The 17,062-nt window shown below is 39.4% G+C and overlaps 1 protein-coding gene across 2 annotated transcripts in view; it reads right to left on the reverse strand.

Moving 5' to 3' along the window:
- The window catches only part of SEC62 (SEC62 homolog, preprotein translocation factor), a 38,387-nt gene that overhangs the window by 14,655 nt on the left and 6,670 nt on the right, over positions 1-17,062 (reverse strand). For both annotated transcript variants that reach the window (XM_008266466.4, XM_070072534.1), the window contains exons 2-5: positions 14,919-15,027; positions 13,650-13,755; positions 3,615-3,819; positions 3,283-3,375 (exon numbers count right to left, since the gene is read on the reverse strand). In XM_008266466.4, coding sequence (XP_008264688.1) covers positions 3,283-3,375; positions 3,615-3,819; positions 13,650-13,755; positions 14,919-15,027 — 513 coding nt within the window. The remainder of the gene's footprint in view (positions 1-3,282; positions 3,376-3,614; positions 3,820-13,649; positions 13,756-14,918; positions 15,028-17,062) is intronic.

Genomic DNA, 17,062 nt, shown 5'->3' on the forward strand with positions numbered 1-17,062 from the left:
CCCATATTGGTGCCGGTTCAAGTCCCAGATGCTCCACTTCCAATCCAGCTCTCTGCTATGGCCTGGGAAAGCAGAAGAAGGCCCATGTCCTTGGACCCCTGCACCCATGGTGGAGACCCGGAAGAAGCTCCTGGCTCCTGGTTTCAGATCAGCTCAGCTCTCTCTCTGGCTTTACCTCTCTCTGTAACTTTGTCTTTCAAATAAATAAAATAAATCTTAAAAAAAAAAAAAAAAAGGCTCCTGTGCTACTGCAGATCTGGAAGCACTCAACTCCACCCTATTCTCACCTTTGATATGACACAATAAAGACCATGCTTGGTAAATATAAAAACTCTGTAACTCTCTTGAAATAATTTCAGGGCCTACTTCTCCATGGAAGATCTATAACCCTAAGTTGGGAACCACTGCTTCAAAGCTTACTTTTACTTTTATAGGCTAATAAATATATATATATTAAAGATGTATTTATTTATTTGAAAGGCAGAGTTAGAGAGAGGCAGAAGCAGAGAGAGAGAGAGAGAGAGAGAGAGAGAGAGAGAGGTCTTAATCTGCTAGTTCCCTCCTCAAATGGCTGCAATGGCCAGAGCTGAGCCGATCTGAAGTCAGGAGCCAGGAGTTTCTTCTGGGTCTCCCATACAAGTGCAGGGGTCCAAGGACTTGGGTCATCTTCTACTGGTTTTCCAGGCCATAGTGGAGAGCTGGGTCAGAAGTGGAGCAGCCGGGACTCATATGGGTGCCCATATGGGATGCCGGCACTGCAGGCAGTGGCTTTACCTGCTACGCCACAGTGCAGGCCCAAAGGCTAATGATATTTTACACAATAAATTAGAACTCTGCTCCATCGTCATCCATGAAACTCTTAGTTTCTATAAATAACAGTACTTTTCCACTTCCTACTTCTGTTATGACCAGAAGTCTTTATTGTACTGTCTTCTGACTTGGTTTTTCTATTTTGAATATACTGGAGTTCCACTTCTACTTTTATTTTACTCTGCACCTCTTCTCAGGAATCAGATTCACCAGAGATTATTTCTGTCATTTACCATTGTAAAATAGATGATTTAAATAAACAAACACATTTTCCAATCTTCAAAGTTTTGGAGTGCATACTGCCTTCTGCAGAATAAAATCTAGGTTTTTCTGCATGGCAAGCATGCATGGTTTTGCTTAGGCTGCTTCTTTTCAGACCTATACTCCTTCCTGGTCCACATGGTAATCTGCCAGTCATCTTTCAAGGCTCAGCTCAAGTGTCTAGGGTCTCTAGACTCTCCTTGTTCTTTCTGATCAAATGATATATTCTTGATTGGTGTTCTCACACTATAAATGTTTATTAGATGTTTATATTTTTGCTAGACTATAACAGCCTCCTATTAGAGAATTTTATTGTGTTTATAATGCTCTAAGCATATAAAAAATGTCTACCAAAAAAGCTGATGCTAAAGTTTTAACTGAAGGAAACTGAAGTCTTGCTTCAGAAAAGTCCCGTGGTCTTCTATTCCAGTGGCTCTTAAACCAGAGGTTAATATCAGAATCACCTGAAAACACTTTATACCAATATATATTCCACCACCTAATTCTACTCTAGAGATTTTTGTGCAAGTATGTCTGGAATGAGCCTAGAACACAACACATATTTTGAAGTTTTCCTATAACTTCACACATGTAGCCACAGACGCTAACACTTTATGAATGCTACTTTTGTATTACAAATAGCAAGAAAGGATGTCTTGAAATTCACAGTAATTCAATGGCCACTATATTACCAATGTTTTGCATTGATTAGTGAGTAAATTAAACAGTCTTCATGGAAGGCTACCATCACACAGACATCCCATTACAAAAGATACAATAAAATTATCTTGAGCAAGGCATCAAGTAATGTTGAAAATTTTGGCACTTTAAGTTAGATGTTTGACTGCATATTATCTAAGAGACAGAGATCAGTAGATGTCTATTAGCTATTGTGTTAATTCTTTTATAGTAATAGAAACACTGCCTTTTAGTTGTGCCAATAGCCATCCACTATAAAAAGTGCCTTTCTAAGCCTTTACATATGACCAAATGACTCATTTCTGGCCAATGAAATCCAAGCAGAAATCAAACAGACAGCTTCCTGGATGGTGTATTTAATTTGTGTTCCTTAAACAGCAGACATTTTCTCCATGCTTCCAACTTCTTTTGGGTATAGACAGAAACTTGGCAGTCATTTTGGACCATGAAGTAAACAGCTGGAAGCCTCATGTGGAGAAGAGAAGAGAAGCTCGGTCCTACCATGGAGCTACATATCTGTACTGCTTACCCCTAGATTTCATGGATGAGGTCAATGTTATTTGCAAGTTTCCTATTACTAACACAAAATCAAATCTTATTCTAATATTTAATAGATCTAAATCCAGAGAAATTACTGATTTTTTAAAAAATATACTCATATAGTCCCCAACTTTTTTGACTTTATGATGTGAGAGTTATATGCATTTGATACAAACTGTACTTCAAATTTTGAATTTTGATCTTTTCCAAGTCTAGTGATAAATGGTATGATACTCTCTCATGATGCTGGGTAGCAGTAGTGAGACAGTTCCCAGCCAGACATGTGCTCATAATGGTTATCAGCACTCTGCTGCCAGGGTTTTGCACCCCATTATATTCACAAAACATCCATCTGTGTGTGTACATGAGCTATCCAATACATTATTTTAAAGAGAATTTGGGAGCAGGCGTTTTGCCTCATGATTAAGACACCCTGCATCTCACATCAGAGTACCTAGGTTCAGTTCCTTACTCTGGCTCTTTACTCCAGTTTCCTACTAATGCAGACTCTGTGAGGCAGCAGTTGATGGTTCAAGTAACTGAGAGGTGACCTGGCTGACAAGGATTGTAGTCCTCAATTATGGCACTGCCCTTGGCCTAGCCCTAGCCATTGCAGGCATTTGAGGAGTGAATCAGTAGATGGGAGCTCACTGTTTCTCTCAGTTAATCAATTAATTTTAAAAAGCCTTTGTTACGTGACTTTGCTCAACTGTAACTAATGAAGTGCTCTGAATACACTTAAGGATTGCTAGGCTAAGCAATATTTGGTAGGTTAGGTATATTAAATGCCTTTTCAATTTAGGATATATTCAATTTATAGTAGGTTTATTGAGATGTAACCCCACTGTAAGGTGAGGAGCATCTGTACTTAAGTATATGGTTAGATTTCTCTAAATTACTTTTCTTAGTGAAGGCAAACATATTTCTAAAAACTCCTATAGAAAACTGGATTTCTAGGCTAAATACTCTTACCTCATTTCCATCCAGAAACACTTGGTCATCATGTGGCTCAAGTTTGAATTTTTTTTTAGTTTCCTTCTTTTTGGGAGTTCCTGGAGTTTCCTCCTATGAAAACAATTTGAAGAGAAGAAATAACACAGCAAGAGAAAACCAGTATGATATGTACACAAATAATTTTTACTGACTCTGTAACACAGAAATAACAATTTCTATGCACAGTATTTATAATACCCTAAGTATGGTTATCTGAAGTAGCTGCCACATAGTATTTTAAGTGTGCTCACATGCTGGTTGGATCATGTGCACATAACGATTTTTTATTTTTACTTAATTTTATGAACCACCTTTTTGGACTCTTCTTTTTCACCATCTTTTTTTTTCTCTTTTTCCTTTTTTGTCTTTTCATCTTTTATATTTTCTTTCTTGCTCTTTTTATCTTCTTCTTTTCCACTTTCAGTTTTTCCTTTATCTTTTTCTTTCTTTATGTCTTTATCATACTTCATTTTCATTACTTTTAATGCCCGGTGGAAAAATTGTTTCTTTAATAGCCTTTGGGAAAAAAAAAGTACAATATTACATACCCTGACAATTATTCAGATAGACTAAAAAAAAATATCAACACTTAAATAAAATGAAGAAGATGTAAACTGACAACTCACAAGAGAAATCACAACTGGAATGCCTATGCAAAAAACAGTCAACTCCATCCATAATCAAAAAACTTTACAGCCAAATTATATAAATGTTGTCAAAGTAGTTCAGTGATATTTAATAAAATTTTCACTTCTAACTCCATAATTCAGATATAAACAATTACTGATTCAGAATCATCCATATAAAGTTTCTCTCCAGCTTTAGTAGAAGTAATACAACTCAGCTTTATTCAATGTTAAGTCTCAAGTGCAAGAACAAAAATAATAAAGGAGGAAATAGTTCAAGAAATGTTAATGAAAGTGTGCCCATGATTGACTAATCCAAATCACATCTTCTCTGCTCTTTCTTGATGTTGTTTATTACTCTATGTATTTCATTATTCAGCCAGCTGCTATAATGAAATATCAAGTAAGTAATAAATAATTAAGTATATTAAGATGAGATTGCAGGATTTCGAAAAGGACTCTCACAACATCAAAATAAAATTCTGCAGTATATTTGGCAAAACACTATGTATACCTACTTTCACTAATTTCTTCTCTCTTTCTAGCTTTTTTTTTTAAACATTCTTTCCTCAGTGCCTTCATGTTGCTACACTCTTTCCCTAGAATGTTTTCCTCCAGAAATAAGCATATTCTTTTGTTTTCCTATTTCCTTCAAGTTTTCCCTCAACCATAACCTATGCTGTTTCTAAGTCCACTTCCATCCCGATTCCCATTATACTATCCATAGCACTTATCTTTTTTTTTTAAGACTTATTTTATTTATTTGAAAGGCAGCAGAAAGAGGGAGAAACAGAAAAAGAGGTCTTTGATCTCCCCAAATGGCCACAACACCTTGGGCTTGGCCAAGCTTCTTCTAGGTCTTGGCCAAGCCCTTCTTCTAGGTCTCCCATGTGAGTCTAGGGGCCCAAGCACAAAGGGCTGTCCTCCACGGCTTTCCCAGATACACTGGCAGGGAGACAGATAGGAGGAGCAGCTAGGACTCAAATTGGCCCTCATATGGGATGTGGGTGCTGTAGGCAATGGCTTTACCTTCTATGTCACAGCGCTGGCCAACACAGCACTTATCTTCTAACCTATGATATCATTTATCTGCTTATTCCTTCACTAGACTCTAAAGAGTAAGACCCTTACTTTATTCATTTACCTGTTTAGGTGCTCAGTTGATCCCAAATTAAGGTAACCTTGCCTTTAGTTGCTCTCTAATCTTAAAATCCTGCCCAAGAAACTGTGCTACCACCCTTACCTTTGTATTTATTTATTTCTTAAGATTTATTTATTTGAAACAGTTACACAGAGAGAGAAGGAGAGGCAGAGAGGCAGAGAGAGAGGTCTTCCATCCACTGGTTCACTCCCTAATTGGCTGCAATGGCTGGAGCTGGGCCAATCCAAAGCCAGGAGCCAGGAGCTTCTTCCGGGTCTCCCACAGGGGTACAGGGGCCCAAGGACTTGGACCATCTTCTATGCTTTCCAAGCTATAGCAGAGAGCTGGGTCGGAAAAGGAACAGCTGGGACTTGAACCAGCACCCATATGGAATGCTGGCATTGCAGGCAGCAGCAGCTTTACCCTCTACGCCACAGCACTGGCCCCAACCTTTGTATTTAAAAGTCCTCTCTCAAATCATGTGTTCCAGTCTGAGTTCCCGACTTATTTTTTCATTTTTGCCTTGATAATTTACAACTACCACAACATGGTTAAGTAGGCCTCACTACCGCCATCTTTGCCCACTAATGGTGGTGATCTACCTGTGTACTTAATGATCACTGATGGGGCCGGCGCTGTGGCACAACACCCTGGCCTGAAGCGCTGGCATCCCATATGGGTGCTGGTTCGAGATCCGGCTGCTCCACTTCCGATCTAGCTCTCTGCTACAGCCTGGGAAAGCAGTAGAAGATGGTCCAAGTCTTTGGGCCTCTGTACTTCTTAGTGGCTCCCAGCTTCACATCCGCGAAGCTCTAGCCATTGTGGCCAATTGGGGAGTGAACCATCGGATGGAAGACTTCTTTCTCCCTCTACCTCTCCTCTCTCTGTGTAACTCTGACTTTCAAATAAATAAATAAATCTTTTTAAAAAATGCTCACTGATGCCTGCTCCAGCACATCACCACTTGTTGATTAGATGTTTCGTTCTTGCTCAGATGACCCTTTCTTTCTGGCCCTATTTTGCATCCTCTGGAGCACCTGTGTTTTACCTGCCTGTCTTCTAGATTTCTTCATTTGGTTCATTCTATTTGTTTAAAAGATCTACTTAGCACATTGTGTAGCTGTTTAAACTGCCCTCTAAAATGCTTCCATTAGCATCTGCTACACACACACAAAAATCTGAAACAAGACCTTAATGATTAACCACTTACAAGTTAGACGGTGAGATTTAAGAGTAATAGTGGGCATTTGAATACAGAGAAATTATCTAAAAGATTTGTTTATTTGAAAAGAAGAGTGAAAGACAGAGAAGGAAAGACAGCTCTTCCATTCTCTGATTAATTCCTCAAATGACCACAACAGTGGAATTTAGGACAGGCCAAAGCCAGGAGCAAGCAACTCCATCTTGGGTGGTCACCTATGTGGGTGGCAGGAGCTCAAGTACTTGAGCCATCATTTGCTGCTTTCCAGCCAGGCACATTAGCAGACACTGAAAATGGAGTAGTCAGGACTTCAACCAACATTTTGATATGGGATACCAGCATCCTAACCAGTGACAATGCACTGTGCCACAATGATACCTTACCCCCCCAACACACACCTTTTTAGATTAATTTACTTATTTGAAAGGCAGAGTGACAGAGAGAGAGAGAGAGAGAGACAGACAGACAGACAGACAGACAATGCGCAATCTTCCATCCTCCAGTTCACTCCCCAAACAGCTGCAATGGCCCAGGCTAGTTCAGGCCAAAGCCAGGCGCCCAGAATTCTATCTGCGTCTCCCACATGAGTGGCATGGGCACAAGCACTTGAGCCATCTTTCATTCTCTTCCCAGGTACATTAGCAGAAAGCTGAGTAGGAAGGAAGTAGAGCAGCCAGGACTCGAATCTTTTTTTTTTTTTTTTTTTTTTTTTTTTTTGACAGGCAGAGTGGACAGTGAGAGAGAGACAGAGATGGACTCAAATCTTGAACTGGTGCTCTCACATGGGATGCCAGTGTTGAAGCAGAGTTTAATCCACTGTGCCTCAATGCAGGCCACAAACTTTGTTTCAGAATGATCCAGAGAGAGAGGGAGAGGCAGATACATACACATACACACATGCCTTCCACCTGTTATTCCCCAGATGTCCACAATAGCCAGGGTTGGGCCTGCCAGGAACTCCAACCAGGTCTCCCACATAGGTAGCAGGAAACAAAGTACACAAGGCCATCATCTGCTGCTTCCCAGGCATATTATCAGGAAGTCAGATCACAAGCAGAAGTGGGACTCAATTCCAGGTACTTTGATATAGGATGCAGGTGTTCCAAGTGGCAGCTTGACCAGAATGCAGCCCCAAGTTTTACAATTTTTACTCTACTCTAGAATGTCTTGAAAAAATTTACAGTGAAGATATATTCTAGTTTTCTTGGTGTACTTCTGTGATTTCCTGATTTTCTATTAGAAATATTTATTACTGTTCAATAGGAAAACAAAAATATATCTTGGTCACTATGTATTAACCAAAAAGCTAGCATTTTAAATTAGTGCATATTGTAGATGTCCATATATTAAGAATACATGTGCACACATACAGATACCTGAAGTCTATAGTCCCAAATGGTAATGTAATTATCTATTAAGCAACATTAGTAATTTGAGTTTTCTTCTGTATCATTTCCTAAATGTTTGGTTTTCTCAAATTTGCTTTCTTAGAAAAACCTATTCTCCATGCAAAATAAATCATTTAAAAAACAAATCATAGAAGGCAAGTTAAGATGCTACCTAGGGGCCAGCACTGTGGCACTGCAGGTTAAGTGGCCGTCTGCAATGCACACATCCATGTAAGTGCCAGTGGTAACTGTTCCACTCCTGATCCAACTCCTTGCTAATGAGTAACCTGGGGGGAAGCAGATGACTGCACAAGTTCTTGGGGGCTTGCTCCCCATCATGGCTCTACTTGTAGCTTTGGTGTGGCCAAGCCCTGTATGCTGCAGGCATTTAGGGAGTGAACCAGAGGATGGAAAATATGTCTGCCCCTCTATCTCTGCCTTTCAAGTAAAATGAAAATAAATAAACTAAAAATAAAATATTAAATAAACCATTTAACTTTAGAAGAAAAAAACCTGCTAATATAGGACACATACCAGCAACAGAATCTGCTACTGTCACCTTTCCTGCATAGCTGCCCCACTTCCATGAAACAAAAGTAGATTATTAACTTCCAATCAAATTGGAGTTAAAATAATTTTATATTTAAGTAGATAGTCAACCTGGCTGAGTAATTTTAGGGTAATTTAATTTCAGTTCACTTCTAAAATGAGGTATCAATCTCATAGGAGTTGTTTTTAAGAAAAATGAGAAATCTGTAAAGTGTTTAGCATTGTGCCTGGCATACATGCACTCAGTAAATGCTAGCCATTATTGCTATGGCAAAATCTTTAATTTCATTTAATACTTTTGGAATACACACATATTTGGTTTCATAATCATTATAGTATCATTCTGTTCTGTTCTAAGTGGAATTACTGACTTATTCCTTGATGCATCTTTAGAGAATGTTTACTTGAACTCATTCTATGCCTAGAAAAGTAAAACTGATACTATGTAATCTTTGTAACAAAATCAGAATCTCCATTTACCGGGCTTTATATACATTATATTATACAAATCAGTATACAAAGCTCTCTGACGTTTTCTTTTTTTTTGACAGGCAGAGTTAGACAGTAAGAGAGAGAGACAGAGAGAAAGGTCTTTCTTTTCCATTGGCTCACCCCCCAAATGGCCACCACAGCTGGTGCGCTGCGCCAATCCGAAGCCAGGAGCCAGATGCTTCTTCCTGGTCTCCCATGTGGGTGCAGGGGCCCAAGCACTTGGGCCATCCTCCACTGCCTTCCCAGGCCACAGCAGAGAGCTGGCCTGGAAGAGGAGCAACCGGGACAGAATCTAGCGCCACAACCAGGACTAGAACCTGGGGTGCCGGCGCCGCAGGCGGAGGATTAGCATAGTGAGCCGCAGTGCCGGCCTCTCTGATGTTTTCACACAACTACTCATACTTCCCTATCTCGGTAAGTTCTGTGCCCTTTGCTTGGAATGACGATCATTTCTTTACCTGTTGAGTAATTATCTATTTATATTTCAAAATTTGACTGAAACATCTTCTCTATGAAGTTATTCTGGATAGCCTCTCCACCTATTTTAATTAACTATAGATCTGCTCTGATTAGAGTATGCTTTTTTTTTAAAGATTTATTTATTTGAAAATCATAGTTACAGAGAGAGAGAGAGAGAAAGAGAGAGAGAGACACACACCCCCCAATTGGCTGCAACTGTTGGAGCTATGCTGATCTGAAGCCATGAGCCAGGAGCTTCTCCTGGGTCTCTCATGCAAGTGCAGGGGCCCAAGGATTTGGGCCATCTTCTACTACTTTCCCAGGCCATAGCAGAGAGCTGGATCAGAAGAAGAGCAGCAGGGACTCAAACCGGCACCCTTATGGGATGCCAGCACTGCAGGCAACGGCTTTACCCGCTATGCCATAACACTGGCCCCGTAGTAGTATTTTTAAAAAATATTTATTTTACTTGAAAGGGAGAATTACAGAGAGAGGGAAGAGACAGAGAGAGATCTTCCATCTACTTGTTCACTCCCAGCAACGGCCAGAGCTGGGATGGTCCGAAGCCAGGAGCCAGGAGTTTCACGTGGGTCTCTCACATGGGCGCAGGGGCCCAAGCACTTGGAACATTCTCTGCTGCCTTCCCAGGCACGATAGTAGGGAGCTAGAATGGAAGCAGAGCAGCCAGTACTCAAACTGGTGCCCATAAGAGATGCTGGCACTACAACAGCTATGCCACAGTTCCGGCCCCAGAGCATGCATTTTTTTGTGAGAAAATAAGTTACAGTAATCATTATATTCCTGGGGCTTGGCATATAATAATAGATATTTGATAAATACTGGTTGAATAAATATATTGTTTTAAAATAGCTTGTAACAAGTTTCTAAAATGCTTATAAAAAGTTTTAAAATTGCTACTGTAGTTTTCCTCACCTCTTAATTTTTTTTTTCTGGTTGAATCAACATTTACTGAACACCAGGCAGGTGTTAGGCACTTTCACCTATATGGCACCTGTGTGGCAACAGTGAAGTTGTATTAAATGCCCACATTGTGCTAATTGCTGTGGAGTTACAATAACGTGTAAATCGGTCCTATAAACTGTTTTCAGATTTACTTAGCAAGAGATCTAAAAAACTAACACATTTGCAAGAATTCTAAAATAGTAAAGGGCCAAAGTAGGTGATGCTAACTCAATAAGTTAGGTAGAACTTTAGATAAAAAGGTTAATGAGGGCTGGAGGACCTGTAGAATACTATACAGTAGAGATGAATCTTGAAGGATGTGTTTGTAATATTAGAGGAGGTAAGGGTGAATGAACCATTCAGGGAAAGTGACAGGTTATGATTAGAAAAACAACAAAACAGAAGCCATGTAAAAGAAGGACATTATTGGGACCAGCATTGTTGTGGCATAGTGGGTAAAGCCTCTGCTTGAAGTGCTGGCATCCCATATGGGTGCCGGTTCAAGTCCTGGTGCTCCATTTCCAATCCAGCTCGCTGCTAATGGCCTGGGAAAGCAGTAGAAGATGGCCCAAGTGCTTAGGCTCCTGCACTCATGGGAGAACTGGAAGAAGCTCCTGGCTCCTGGCTTTGGATCAGCCCAGCTCCGGCCACTGCGGCCATTTGGGGACTGAACCAGCAGATGAAGACCTCTCTCTCTCTCTGCCTCTCTGTAACTCTCTCTGCCTTTCTAATAAATAAATACAAATCTGAAAAATAAAATAAAGGACATTATTGGACTAGGGGCTGATGAGACAGTCTTATGAAAACTAGGCTGAAGAGTTCATACATGAAATAGGCCACAAAAAGGCATGGACTGCTTTAGGGGCCGGCGTGGTGGCATAGTAGGCTAAGCCTTCACCTACGGCACTGGTATCCTATATGGGCACTGGTTCTTGTCAGGCTGCTCCTCTTCCAATCCAGCTCTCTATTATGGCCTGGGAAAGCAGCAGAAGATGGCCCAAGTACTTGGGTCCCTGCACCCACGTGGCAGACCCAGAAAAAGCTCCTTGCTCCCGGCTTTGGATCAGCCCAGCTCTGCTCATTGCAGTCATTTGGGGAGTGAACCAGTGGTAGGACGATCTTTTTCTCTGTATCTCCCTCTCTCTGTCTGAAATTCTATCTCTCAAATAAACAAACAAAATCTTAAAAAGAAAAGCTGCTTTGTTATCATTCCATTTTTTTCTAATTTCTTTTGTTTTCCCTCCATCAAGTCTATTTAGCTGCTTTGGAAGATGAAACTGGACAAGATCTCTGTAATTTTGTCTCTGGTTGGGAAGGAACTCATGGGCACTGGCCATCAAGAAGAGTTGGTGGTTGTATTAGAAGAGGCTGTGAAGATCTTAGGTAGAGTCATCCTTCTCTCCTTTATTTTAGTACAAACAACCTAACATGAATGAAAAATACATACAATGAAAAATCAGTGTGCCTCAAGGAAAGTCTTTGTATTCAGATCTTTTGAGCTTTTCATTAAACAAGGTACAAAGCCTCCCAAAGGGCCAAGGTATATAGATGAATACTGCCTGCTCTCCTCAGAGGTTTGGGCCCACAGATTAATATCCCAAGTTAACAGTATTGGCAGGCAAATCAGTTTTAATTTTTGCCCCATTAAATGCATCCTTATTTTCTTAGAGGAGGCAGCAGAGTGCAATGGTTAAGAGCTGGATCTAGAATCTGAGATTTGTCACTTACTAGCCGTATGACCTTGGACAAGGTACTTAACTTCTATGTGCCCCAGTTTCCAAATTTACATCTCTTAATTTTTAAATTATATGTAAAAAATAAAATTATTTTGAGTCAAAGAGGTTAGACTGCACTTTCAAGTTAATTCTAATCAGACAAATTGCTTTAAAGGACAAGTAAGGGGCCAGCGCTGTGGCGTAGCGGGAAAAGCTGCCTGCAGTGCTGGCATCCCATATGGCCGCCAGTTTGAGTCCCAGCTGCTCTACTTCCAATCCGGCTATGGACTGAGAAAGCAGTAGAAGATGGCCCAAGCACTTGGGCCCCTGCACCCACGTGGGAAGACCCAAAGGAAGCTCCTAGCTCCGGATCGGTGCAACTCCGGATCGGTGCAGCTCCGGCTGTTGCAGCCATTTGGGGAATGAACAAGCAGATGGAAGACCTCTCTCTGTCTCTCCTTCTCTCTCTATGTAAGTCTTTCAAATATAATCTTTAAAAAAAAAAAAAAAAGGGACAAGTACTGGCCGTACCAGTCTGAATGATGAAACTTATCATTTCTAATGGGTCCATTTAGTGACCTCTAGTCTTTGGCAACTAAGAATTCTAAGAAATATTTGGGGGCTCGCGCTGTGGTGCAGTGGCCGAATATATGGCCACCAGTTTGAGTCCTGGATGCCCCTTTCCGATCCAGCTTTCTGCTATGGCCCGGGAAAACAGTAGAGGATGGCCCAAGTTCTTGGGCCCCCTGCACCTACGTGGAAGACCCACAAGAAGTTCTTGGCTCCTGGATTTGGATTGGCACAGCTCTGGCCATTGCAGCCATTTGGGGAGTGAACCGGTGGATGGAAGACCTCATGTGCTCTCTCTCTCTACCTCTGCCTCTCTATAACTCTGCCTTTCAAATAAATAAATAAAACTTTAAAAAAAATGAAATACTTGATAAGTCTTTAACTTGACAGTTTAAGAAACCAGGTTGTGAAATAGCAGTTTTTAAAAGGGCTGTCAGACGGTTGAAATTTAAGTGCATTAAACAAAATATTAGGTAAGTACTGTCAAACACTATTAAACATGCACAATAATCTAAAATCCCAAATTCCCTATAAACTTATGTGTCATGAAAAACAATTTAAAAGTATCTGTTAAGAAACATTCTTGGTATGTATTAAGTAAACAGAGAAAAATATGAAAAGAAAATAATCACACTTCTAAGAGGAAGAACATTTTTGTCTTTTAGGTACACTATGTGCCATCAAAAGTTTTTCTGAAAAGAAAAAGTACCTATTATGAAAAGTATATGTATGTTACTGTATATGTACTTCATCTTGAAATCCTCAAAAAGAGACGAAGTAGATTTTGCAGCTGTGTTGATTTTATAAGGACTATTACATTAACAACCACTAAATTAAAAAGGGAACGGTATCTGGGTTATGGTTCAGGGTATAGGTACTAAAAGAAGAAAGTTAAAGTTCTGGAAAAAAGATTTCTCCATCATTTGCTCTACAAACGAAGGAATTTTCTGTTAACCCAGGGAAAAGCATATTAATTTTTATTGCCTTTTGTTAACTAGGCCTGGCAAATACACGAAAGTAATAGAATCTAATGAAAAATTATATACAGTTTAGATATAATAGTCTAATAACAAATGCATTTCCAGAGGTACTCAAGAAATCTGGGTTACAAATGCATGGTATATTTGAGATCTGCTGTAATATAAGCTGCATTTGATGATGAGAATAGGTAAGCAACTTCAGGACTAGAAAGAAAACTAAAATGATCATTTATATTATCCTTCACTAAGAAATAAATACTACCTGTTGCAGTAGTCAACCACAGACTCCCTGGTTGTAAATAAAGCTTCCTCTCCTTTCTTGGCCTTTGCCCACTTTGAATCCAAAAGGCAATCCACTGCTTTTGAAGCTAAAGAAAAAAATTTATTAAATTTAATATGCATGGAAATTTATATCTATCGAGTATTTTATAAATCAAATTTCAACATTATTGCAACAGAAACAAATCAAGCTCAACAGAATATTAAATTTAACATGATCACAAACAGTTCCTCCAAACCTCAACATATTGATATCTTTTTGTGAAACATACTGATATTTTTTACAGTAATGCTAGAAAACAAAGCATTCAGAAATAAATTTAATTAAAACAAAGTAATGGAGAGATGTTCTCAACACCCCATTCCCAGTATTTAGATGTAACCATTATTCTTATCAAATAATCACATGTAATATTAACAAACTAAAACCATCCTATCTCCTCCCCAGTAATGACAATTCTTATCAAATTTTACTGTAATCCACTGACAGATAAATAAGCTCTGTGAAAAACCTACTCCTGTAACTAGAAGCAGCTAAATATATTAGATTTTAAGATAAGTATGTTTATTTTTGATTTAATATAAATACCCAGATCACTAATAAACACTAAAGAAAAAAATAAATTTCTTTTCCATATGGCAATCCAATTTTAATTGATAAGATACATAAACTCAACCATTATTTGTAAAATACACACCCCCACCCCCACCCCCATAGATGACATTAGCTTTCGGGGTGGGGAAACCTTTTTTCTACCAAGGACCATTTGGATGTTTACAACATTATTCATTGGCCATACAAAATTATCAACTTCAAAATTAGCCTGCTACAGATTTACTAAATTTTGAGTCTTGCCTATGGTTGCCTTGTCAGTGCCAGAGCAAATGGTTTGAGAGCTTTATCATTCTCTACCCCTGGAATGTGAAGAATCAAAAGACCGCGTTAGTTCCTACACTTGATCTTAGCCAAAAGGCCGAGAAGCGATAACGCGTTAGTTCCACGTACATATACCATCTAAATAAATGGTATTATTTTTAAAACACTGAAAATAAATCTTATTTAGAAAACACCTTCTTTTACTTTTTTTTTATTATAGGCATTTTCAATCATAAAAGAAAAGAATAATTGCTACATTTCCAACACCAGCTTCAACAGTAACACTTGGAAGAACTTCTAAGACTGCATATACCCCAAATTTACGTAACTTCATAGGACAAGTAAACTAATACGGTTTCACTGATATAATCTTACCAATAAAATAATCAACCCGGTGTCCCATCATATTGGTGGACTTTGTTGGACAGTTGAATCGAAGATATTTGGCTACAGCCTTCTCTTCTTTAGATGGCTCACCAACTTCCTATAACATAAGAATATTAATTTTGTGTAATTATTTACTTGAGAGATTCTAGTTCTGATAGTAATTTACAGATCCTTTCTGTAATTATTTCAAGTAGAGTATATAGGCTTTGCTTTCAAATATTCTTGGGAGCAGATGTGGTAACAGATACAAAAGACAAAACAGAGATTTTTAAATACTACACATTTTTCAAATATAAGTTGATACAGGTGAAGCCTGTCTGCTTCTAGGCCTTAACTCTGAGGCATCTGAATTGTTCTACTAGTATAACTACTTGGTACCAGTTCACTTTCTCTCTTGTATAGTCTTTTTTTTTTCCACAAGCCACAAAGCAATAATTTAAAAGATAAGATGTTGACAACAGTTAAGTGCCTAAATGTCAACGTAAGTGGAAACAGCTGCCATAAATAAATGTTAAATAACAACAGCGAAAGACATATGCCCTAAACAATAACAACAGTCCATGGGAGTTCTCAAATTAACCAATGATAGCTCCCAACTGGCAGCATAAGAATTACTGAGAGGGAGATAATTTGCAGTCCGTTCCTTCCCCTTGTGATTGTAGACAATCTTTTCTCATTTAGTTTTATTCTCTTCCTCAGTAAGGGAGAGACAAAAACAATAAATGCAAAAACAGAGATATTACTATCTCATTTGAGAAACTGATTATGGAAGTGTACTGACAGAGCAGGATTGGAAAGGCTGCTTTAATCCTTCTCTATTTTCTTTTCCCATTGCTTTCCCCAAATTTTCTGTTATGTACACTGCCATTATCAATTGTGTATTATGTGTGACAATAAAAATTAATGATCAGATAACCCAGATGACAATTTCTATAAATAACAAATATTTATGAAATAAAAACCTTTATATAAATATATCACATAGGCTGGAGCCGTGGCTCACTTGGCTAATCCTCCGCCTGTGGCACCGGCACCCCAAGTTCTAGTCCCAGTTGCTCCTTCTCCAGTCCAGCTCTCTGCTGTGGCCCGGGAGGGTAGTGGAGAATGGCCCAAGTGCTTGGGTCCTTGTACCCGCATGGGAGACCAGGAGGAAGTACCTGGCTCCTGGCTTCGGATTGGCGCACAGCGCCAGCCATGACGGCTATTGGGGAATGAACCAACGGAAGGAAGACCTTTCTCTCTATTTCTCTCTCACTGTCTGTAACTCTCTCTTGGTTTCTCTCTCTCATTGTCTAACTGCCTGTCAAAAAAAAAAAAAAAAAAAATCACAGAAAACTAGAATCTTAAAAAAATTGTAAATCAAAATTTAACATTCCAAGTTCACTAACATCTACCTCACTCATAATGATCTGGAGGCCTAGTTATAAAATATATTTCCTGACATAATAAATATGAAAATTCCTTATTAAAATTTTTAAAGTCATATTAAAATATATTAATCCATATTGGAATCATGTATGTTAAGTGATAGTGTTTAATTGTGTAATACACTAACAGCATCCTCTATTAATAAATAATATCTATATATTCACATAGTAGAAAAATACTACTATAATAGTTGAAGACAATGACACTATAAATGGTTTATAGAAACCAATTTTAGGCTGGCGCCGTGGCTCACTAGGCTAATCCTCCACCTTGCGGCGCCAGCACACCAGGTTCTAGTCCTGGTTGGGGCGCCGGATTCTGTCCTGGTTGCCCCTCTTCCAGGCCAGCTCTCTGCTGTGGCCAGGGAGTGCAGTGGAGGATGGCCCAAGTGCTTGGGCCCTGCACCCCATGGGAGACCAGGAGAAGCACCTGGCTCCTGCCATCGGATCAGCGCGGTGCACCGGCCACGGCGGCCATTGAAGGGTGAACCAACGGCAAAGGAAGACCTTTCTCTCTGTCTCTCTCTCTCACTGACCACTCTGCCTGTCAAAACAAAAAACAAAAAACAGTTTTAATACTGATAACTTGTTGCTGGAATGTGCTTAGTTAAGAACTGTGGGAGGGCCCTTTACTCTGCACCTCTGATGTTCTACCTAGTTTCACTCAGTTATGTCCCACCGACTGCAAGTCCATGAATTCCCAAG

This window comes from Oryctolagus cuniculus, chromosome 4 (genome assembly GCF_964237555.1).
Source record: "Oryctolagus cuniculus chromosome 4, mOryCun1.1, whole genome shotgun sequence".
NCBI classification, from domain to species: domain Eukaryota; kingdom Metazoa; phylum Chordata; class Mammalia; order Lagomorpha; family Leporidae; genus Oryctolagus; species Oryctolagus cuniculus.